This window comes from Neopelma chrysocephalum, unplaced genomic scaffold (genome assembly GCF_003984885.1).
Source record: "Neopelma chrysocephalum unplaced genomic scaffold, ASM398488v2 Primary Assembly neopelma1_118, whole genome shotgun sequence".
In the NCBI taxonomy this organism is placed as follows: domain Eukaryota; kingdom Metazoa; phylum Chordata; class Aves; order Passeriformes; family Pipridae; genus Neopelma; species Neopelma chrysocephalum.
In genome coordinates this window covers 219,316-228,183 of record NW_020897780.1, presented here as the reverse complement: position 1 = coordinate 228,183, position 8,868 = coordinate 219,316, and the positions used below count along the sequence as shown (strand labels likewise).

Here is an 8,868-nt window from a genome sequence, read left to right as displayed (position 1 = left end):
TGGGATCAGGGATCCACCTCCCCCTGGGATCAGGGATCCACCTCCCCTCGGCCTCTTCCCAGGGCAGGATTCGCTCCCAGTCCTTCCCCAGCCCCCCCCCCTGCATCCCTCCAGCCCCACATCCCAAACCCCTCTGGCCCCACATCCCAAACCCCTCTGGCCCCACATCCCAAACCCCTCCAGCCCCACATCCCAAACCCCTCCAGCCCCACATCCAGCAGCACATCCCAAACCGCATCCAGGCTCTCCAGCTCCCCCCAAATTCTCCCTATTTTCAGTCTCCCTCCCGGTTCTCCAGGAAAATCCCATCACCTGGGGGTGCCCATGAGAAGAAAAGGGAACAGGGAGGAACCTTTGGGTTTGTTTTCCCCCTTAAAAACCCGAACAGGCTTTGGCTGAGCAGCCCCAGCACTCGGGAAGGGGCTGCAGGGAGGGGTGACCTCTGGGAAATGATTATTCCCCATTCCTGGAAAAGGGAAGAGAGAGAACCCCGGGCAGGGCTGGGAACAGGGAGGGAGTTGGGACTGGGCAAGAAGAGGGATTTAGAGGTGATTCCCCCAGGAGCAACATTATTTTATGTTTTGGGATCCCACAAAACGCCCCAGGGGGTTCCAAAGGCAAAACCAAACTGGTCTTTGGAGGCCCCTGGTTTGTGAATCCCAGAAAGGTGGATCTGACCTGGCTGGATCCAGGGAAGGGCTGAGCACAGCCAGGGGTGGGTCCTTCAGCTCCAAACCTCCCATCTGGCAGCTCAGTATGAACGAGGATTTTAGGACAACATCCCTTTTGTGTAAATTAACACAAAATCTGGAGCTGCTTCATGTGCAGGAGCAGCAGGAGATGCACAGGCACACGCAGGGATATTTTGGGATGAAATCCCTTTGTTTTGCTGCCTGGCACCCCCAGAAACCTGCCTTCCCCCCCCCAGCTCTGTTCCTGAGCCCCTGAACTCAAATCAGCCCGGAAAAAAAACCCTTTTGCTGCCCAGGGAAAGGCTCTGGTAGAGCCGGGGCTGAGTTATCCGTGTTTTCCCGTGTTCCTGGGGGCAGCAGCTCCCACCTGCTCCCTGTGTGCTGGGAGCTCATCCCTCCAGCCCAGCCCAGCCCGGGAAGGCCGAGCACATCCAGCAGCTCCTGGAAAAGAGGCAGGAGCTGGAGCAGGGAACTGCAGCTCAGTGGAGCCAGGGACAGAATCACCTTGGGCCCTTGGGCTGCAAAATGCAGATAAGGATGGCAGCCTCCTCCTCCTCCTCCTCCTCCTCCTCCTCCTCCTCCTCCTCCTCCTCCTCCTTCTCCTCTTCCTCCTGCAGCTCCAGCGGGGCCCACAGGGCAGCTGGGGCTGGACATCCCTCTGAATCAACCCCGGAATTCCTTCCCTGCCTGCCCTCCCAGCTGGCAGAGGCGAGGGCTGGGCTTCCCCCTCTCCCTCTAAACCTCTGCCCGAGCCTCTCCCTGCCCTCCCCAGCTCGGCTTCTCTCCCAGAGCATCGTCACTCTCAGGGATGGTGGGGGTTTTTTGGGGATTTTGGGTTTTTTTGGGGGATTTGGGCACTCAGAGCTTGCTTTCCCTGGAGCCGAGGGGGTTTGTGGGGCCTCAGCTGCACCAGGTGCCTCCTCCAGGCTGCTTTTCTCCTCCTCCACAGCACCAGGGGATCATCCCTGCGGTGCTGAACCTCCAAGGGACCTGCCTGGCACCCCACAGAAGCCACCAGGACCCCCAGCCTTGGCTCATCTTCCCAGCTCAGGGTCCCACTAGAGGGCAACAGAAAACCAGGAAAGAAACGCTGGGAAAGGGCCTGGCAGCTCCACCGAGGCTCCTTCGGTTCAGCTTCCAGAGAAATGACTCCCAAAAAACCAGCTCCGGTGCTTCCCGGTGTCCCGGGGTGGGACCTGTGTCTGCCCCGGGAGCGAGGCTGAGCCCTCACCCCCAAAAACAGCCTGGGCCAGGGGAGGTGTCCCTGCCCACGGAATGGGATGAGCTTCAAGGTCCCTTCCAACCCAAACCACTCCAGGATTCCATGAAAACCAGCCCCTGCTCACTGCCCTGGCAGGAACATCCCTCCCAGAGGGCCGAATTCCCTGGATCTGGGGTAAAAAAAAGAGCTTTCCCAAAGCTCCAAAAACAGGTGGATGAGCAAAGCCAGAGCCAAAGTCAATCCCATCCTCACAGCCACACAGAGGAAGAGCAGGATGACCCTTCCAGTACCACCTCCAGCCCAGCCCAGGGAGCAGGAGGAGTTTTTGGATGTGCGGGAAGAAGCACCCGGACATTCCACGGCCCTTCCTGCCCCAATCCCACCTGGACAGCACCGGGATCCAATTCCCAGGGTTTCAGGGGAGACCTGTCCCTGAACGCTGGCCCGGGATGGGTTTATTTGGAAACTCGGCCTGAGCAGAGCCCCGGGATGGTTCCAAGGGCTGGGACACGGCCCGGGGCGGGACTGGAGGGGTCCGGGGGATTCTCCCACCTCCATCCCGGGCAATGGGAAGCGCCAGCTATTCCGGGCTATTCCGGGAGCTCCAGGGGGAGCCGCGGCAGCAGCAGCTCCTAAATCAGCCCTTCTTTATTCCGCTCCAGCCCCGGTTCCCTCCCGGCGGCGGGAGAGCCGCGGAGTCGCCTTAAATCATTTTTATCCCTTGTTCTCCCTCCTCGTCCCGAGCCGTGCTGACCTCAGCTCGGCCCCGGAGTCACGGGGAGCCAAATGGGAGCCGCGGAGCCGCTCCCTAAAATCTCTCCCCTCCCGGAGCCAGCCTGGGAATGGGTGGGATGCGCCCGGCACGGGGAGAGGGGGGTGCGGACCCGTCCGCGCGGCTCTGGGAGGGCTTTTAAGGAGATCGGAGCCCGGAATGATTGAAAAGCAGGTGATGGCAGAGGCATTTGGAAGTTTTATGAGGGTCTTTTATGGAAATCACAGGAGTTGGGGACGTGCAGCGCGTTAAAGGCTCCCGGGGCCGGCCCGGCGTTAGTGCCTCCATATATCCTCCAGCGCCGCGTTCCCGCGGCTTTTAGGAGGCTCCAGGGCCCTTCCAGCGCCGCTCTTGGATGAATATTCTGGAGTTTAACAGCCCTGGCTACCGGGAAGCTCGTTTTTGGGGGGATCCATCGCTCCTTTGCTCCCCTCGGGGGAGGGAACGCGGCTCTCCCGGCTCCGCGCTGGTGTCTGAGAACTGGGGGATCACAAAGGTGGGAAAAGACCCCCAAGCTCCAGATCCAACAACACCGTTCCCGCTAAACCACGGCGTGAAGGGCCGCGGCCACTTGTCTCCCTGTGTCCCCAAATGCCGCCGTTCCAGCCCAGCTCAGCAGGGAGGAAAACCTGATTTAACCCCCAGGTGATTCCAAGAGGTCTTTTCCAGCCTGATCCAGCTTTCCCACAAACCCGGGAGGCACCACCTTCCCTCCCCTGCCCCAAACCCCGTGTCCAGCCCCGCAGTCCCAGAGGGGATCTGGCCCCGTTTGCCCAGTGCTGGTGGGGGCTCTGAGGGCACAGGGGGGTGGGAGAGGATCCTGCACCACCCAACGGGCCCTTTCCCTGGATTTTGTCCCATCCTCAGCATCATTGGGTGATGTGGCATTTCCAAAGGAGCTCAGGGAAAGGGGGGGGGCATGAAAAGGAAAAGGGACGTGAAGAAGAGGAATTGTCTCTCTTAGTTCCTTTTTAAGGGCAATGCTCCCTGACATCCCTTTAATTCTGGAGGGAATGGGATGGGAAGAGCTGATTCCCGGGGCAGGGGGTGGTGCCGCAGTCCTGGTGAGATGCAGCAGCTCCGCAGGGCAGAGTCCCCGCGGGGTCCCCCCTGTCCCCCTGTCCCGGTCCCCTCCTGTCCCCCTGTCCCGGTCCCCCCGTGCCGGTTCTCCCTCCCCAGCCCGGGACGCTCCTCTCCAGGGAGCCACGGGGGTTTCTCCAGTCCCAGAGCCCGCTGAGCCCCCCCGGGACTCTTCCCAGGGGGATTTCCTGAGCCGCGGGCAGCAAAGGGTTATCCCGGAGGTGCTCCCGGCACCTGGGAGGGGAGGGAGGGAACGAGGAGGGGATGGAGCGAGGAGGGGACGGAGCGGAGTTTCACTGAGACTCCAACGGGGCTGCGAGGAGCAGGCGGAGGAGCAGAGGGGAGGGGAGGGGGCACAAAGAGGGGCGAGGGGGCAGTCAGGGGGACGGGAAGGGGAGCAACAATCGGGGGCAGACAGGAGGGACAGAGGGGCAGGGAGAGGGGCAGAGGGGCAGGGAGAGGGGTCGGAAGGGGGTCAAGGAGGCGAAGGGGCAGGAAAGGGGGGCAAGAAGGCAGAGGAGCAATCGGGGAACAGACGGGGGAGCAACAGTCGGGGGGCAGACAGAGGGGCAGGCAGGGGAACGGGGGAGCAGGCAGGGGAAGAGGGGAGCAGGCAGAGGGGCAGGCAGAGGGGTGGGAAGGGGGGCGAGGAGGCAGAAGGACAGGCAGGGGCGGCAGCGGCAGCGGGCGAAGCCGCCTCCCGCCGCCCGGACCCGGCACAACGGGGCGGGAGCTGCCGGAGCCACCATGGGCCGGGGGGGGGCCGTAGGAAGCCGCTGGCACAGGGGGACACCCCCCGCCCCTCGCTCACGTCCCTCGCTTAAAAAAGGGAGGGAAAAAAAATAATAAAAGCCGAAAAACGCACCCGAACCCTCCGCAAATTCGGAGCCACGGAGAAGGCGGCGGCAGCGGCTGGAAGATGCATCTTCCTCGGAGCTGCGTCCTCCTCCTCATCCAGGGGAGCATCTCGCTGCTGGTGAGCGCTGGGGAGGGGAAGGAAAGGGAAAAGGGGGCTGCGGGGGCCGGGGGGTCGCGCTGCCAAAGGGCCGGGGGTTGCCGACAGCCGGCACCGATTCCCAGATCCATTCGTCCATCCCTCCCCACCCCCTGATAAAAACAGGGGTCCCAAAAGTTCTGCTGTACCGCGGCGGGTGCCGGGCAGGGCTGGCGAGAAGGAACCTCCTGATCACCCCAAAAACCTGCACCCCCGGCCCCAGCCCGGCACCGCTGCTGGGGGGCAGCTCGCCCACCCCGAGGGGGTCTGGGCTGGGGCACAGCGGGGGCACAGGCCGGCTCCGACCCCTCTTCCTGCAGCTTCCCCTATTCCCGCTGCCTCCTCTGCCGGCTCAGCCCGGGGGAATCACCCCGGGGGTCTGCTCGGCCCCCCAGCACCAAGCCCAGAGGTGCAGCACCTCCCTCCTGCCCAGGCCCCCCTTCCCCCTGGTTGGGGTTATTTTGGGGTCCCGGCCGGCGGCGGGAGCGGAGTTTGCAGAGGAGCCCTGGGAGGCAAAGGGCAGCTCCCCGGGGAGGACCCTCTGCTGTCCCCTGTCCTGTCCCACCGCTCCAGCTCCGGGTGGCCCCAGCCCGGGGCAGGTTTGGAGTGGGAAGAGGGTCCGTGGGATGTGCTGGTGTGAAGGTCACAGGGTGGGCACCCTCCCCTTGGCATCACCCCCCCCGAGCCCCCTCTCCCCGGGGATCCCTGAGGAGCCACGGCCGGGCTGCACCAGCCCCGAGCAAACTGGACCCGTTCCAGCTCCTTCCACCCATTCCTGAGCATCCATGGGAGAACGAGGGCAGGGAAGAGCTGCTGCCAGAAGGGAAATATGGAACAGAGAAAGAATAGAGAGGGAAGGGAAGGCAGGAGAGCCCGGGTGAGGAAGGGGACGGCCGGGGAAGGGGGTGGTGACCCCGGTGACCCCTCCCCTTCTCTCACTCCACCGTCGCCGTGTCCAGGTGCTCTGTGCTCCAGAGGATCCAGGGAAAGGTGCGGAGCAGCGGGAAGCCCAGAGCCAGGAGAGAGCCCCGGCGCAGAAGATGAGGGAGCTGCTCTCCCCAGAGCCCCTCCTGAGCCCGACCCTCCTGCAGAACACGACCCTCGTGGAGCTGGCGAGCGGCTCCCGGCAGATATCCTGGGATATCCTGGAGAACCTGTCGGGGCGGGAGCAGCCCCCCCAGCCCAGGGCACGGAGGGACTCGGGGCCGGCCCCGGGCAAGCTGAAGAAGATTTTTGGCTGGGGGGATTTCTACTCCAACATCAAGACGGTGAAGCTGAACCTGCTGATCACGGGCAAGGTGGTGGATCACGGCAACGGCACCGTCAACGTCTTCTTCCAGCACAACTCCACCGGGCAGGGCAACATCTCCGTCAGCCTCGTGCCGCCCACCAAGGCCGTGGAGTTCGACCTGGAGCAGCAGATCTTCATCGAGGCCAAGGAGTCCAAGATCTTCAACTGCCGCGTGGAGCACGAGCGGGTGGATCGCGCCAGGAAGACGTCGCTGTGCACCTTCGACCCCGCCAAGACCTGCTCGCAGGAGCAGACGCGCAGCCACGTGGCCTGGGCCTGCTCCAAGCCCTTCAAGGTCATCTGCATCTACATCACCTTCTACAGCACGGACTACAGGCTGGTGCAGAAGGTGTGTCCCGACTACAACTACCACAGCGACGTGCCCTACTTCCCCTCGGGGTGACCCTGGGGACGGGCAGGGCTGGGGGGCAGGGGGAGGGACGGGGGTGGTTTTGTGGGTTTTAAGGATGGGCCCCAGAAAGCAGGAGCGTGGAAGGAAGAGGAGGATTTTCCATCTTTCCCCATGTCAAAGAGGAGGGGTGTCAGGCTGAGCCCGCCCTGGATCCGTGGCCTTTGGAGACACGAGGGCTGGATTCAGGAGGTGGGAAGTGGGACGGGAAGCCACGAGCAGGACTCAGAGCTGCTCGGTGCAATAAGGGATGGTTGGCCTGGACCTGGCCCAGCGTGGTCCCAAAAGGTCAGTGAGCCCAGGCCACGGGGGCTCCAGAGGGAGGGTCACACCTGGACCTCAAGGGGGGAGGAAGGAACCATGGGCATCCCCTCATCTCCCCCCGGCCCAGTTCTGCAGCAGCAGGAGCTGGGCATGAGTTTTCCCACCACCTTGGTGGTTTTCCCAGCACCTTGGGGTGCCAGGGGCTGCTGGGATGGACATGGGGAGCTGGGACCATCCCAGGGTGCCACCCTGGCCCCGCTCACCCCGGGGGGTTCCAGGGACCTGGAACTGGATTCCTGGGCAGAGGAGCCCTGGCAGGACTGTCGGGGCTGCTGGCACAGGGGGTGATTCATGTGGCTCCCCTGGTGCTCTGATTCATGTTTTCCCTCCACCTCACCCGATCCCAATCCCTGCCCGGCTCCCCCCGCCTGGATCCGAGCCCACTGGAGCTCTGGGAGCAGGATGGAATTCACTGGGCAGGAAAAGAAACTCCCCCCTGCTGACCTGGAGAGAGGGAATAAAATCTTCCTGGTGGCACCGGGGCAGGCCGAGTGTTTTTACTGGGAATGATCCGTGTCCTCGGGGGAGCAGGAGAACAAACCCGTGGGGTTGGGAATGAGGCAGCACTGGGATCCCTGTCCAAGTCCAGCTCCATCCTGGGCCTTCCAGGAACTGGGAATTGGGTCCAGCCTTGGGGGCTGCCAGGAACTGGGAATTGGGTCCAGCCTTGGGGGCTGCCAGGACCTGGACCTTCACCTGGATATTTGGCTGCTGTTGCTTCTGCAGGGGCTCGTTCTGCACCTCTGAGGGGTGTTCCCAACCTCCTGCCCCTCCCAGGCATCCAGACTCCAGGCTCCCAGGCAGGTGGGTATTCCCAACCTCTTCTCCTTCCCCAGACATCCAAACCTCAGTCTCCCACTTATTTTGGCACATCCCCTCCTACAGAAAAGACCAAAAAAAAGCTGCTTTCCCCCCCACCTTCCCTTTCACCCCAAGCTCCCCACAGCCAGGAGCAGGAGCCCAACTCCAAAATCCCCCTGGACACCCTCAAAGAATTCCAGGACAGGTGTTACCCCAAGAACAGGTTTTATGCTCCAGCCTTCCCAGATTGAATTCCTTCTCCACACCTCGGAGAGCTCTCCTGGCTGCTGGCAGAGCTTCAGGATGTGCAGCTCCTCCAGCAAGGCAGGAGCTGCTTCCAGAATCCACAGAGCCTCTCAGTGCCAGAATCAACGAGAGGATTTTCCTGCAGAAGTTCAAAAAAAGCCTTGGGAAGGTGTTTGCAGGAATAACAGGAGCAATGTTTGGATTGGGGAGTTGGGGGGATTGGGATTGGGGACCCCCCCAGGAGGCACCTCAGTAAATATGATCCCAACCCCCAAAGGTTCACACTTGGCTTTAAGGAAGGGAACACAAAACCCCCCTTTCTGGCAGCACAAACAAAACCACCCCCCCCACACACACAAAAGTTGCTCGTTTGGAGAAATTCCAGACAATTGCCAGTGGAAGAAACGCCGGGAACCAGGATACAAAGGATGCTCTGCTGTCAAAAGTGATGTGGCAGCTGCAGTTACTAAGGAGACCAGGACGGGCCATTATTCGGGCTTGGGAGAAGAGGATTCCTGCTAAAAGAGTCATAACCCGTGCTCAGAAAAGCAGGATTCCACCGAGCTGGAGGACAGATGAGAGCAGAGGGAAAAATCCTCACCCTGGAATCTGCTGAACCTTCACCCTCCTCCTTCACCCTGACCTGGGAGGGAAAGGGGCTGCACCAACTCTTTGGGAACATTCCCTCTGTTCGAGGGGAGGTCCAGGTGTGTTGGTTTGGGTTGTACCTGGTGCCCGTTTGCTCTCTGGGCTGTTCCCAGGCTGTGCTGGGAGTTGTCCAAGGAGTTGGTTCTGCTTCCCAAGTGGAATCCAATCCCTTCCCTGCCTCTGCTGCAGGAGCACACCAGGCTCTGAGCCTTCACTGCTCTCCCCATCAGCAGATGGACAGAGGATGGATTTGGGGTAGGAGGGGCTCAGATTCACCCCAGTGAAGCTCCAGGAGCTGCAAAGGTCCCCCCAAATGAGGAGGTGTCTGATGAGCTGAAAGGCAGATCCCACCCCCACCGTGACTCCGGGTCCAGCCGAGTGCCACGGGA

General features: G+C 62.1%; 1 protein-coding gene across 1 annotated transcript; it reads left to right on the top strand.

Moving 5' to 3' along the window:
- The first annotated feature begins 4,408 nt into the window (after positions 1 to 4,408).
- On the top strand, positions 4,409 to 7,261 carry NXPH3 (neurexophilin 3). Its single transcript, XM_027697094.1, has 2 exons — positions 4,409 to 4,742; positions 5,720 to 7,261. The coding sequence occupies exons 1-2, from the start codon at positions 4,686 to 4,688 to the stop codon at positions 6,452 to 6,454; spliced, it is 792 nt and encodes a 263-aa protein (XP_027552895.1). The 5' UTR covers positions 4,409 to 4,685; the 3' UTR covers positions 6,455 to 7,261.
- The last annotated feature ends 1,607 nt before the right edge of the window (positions 7,262 to 8,868 follow it).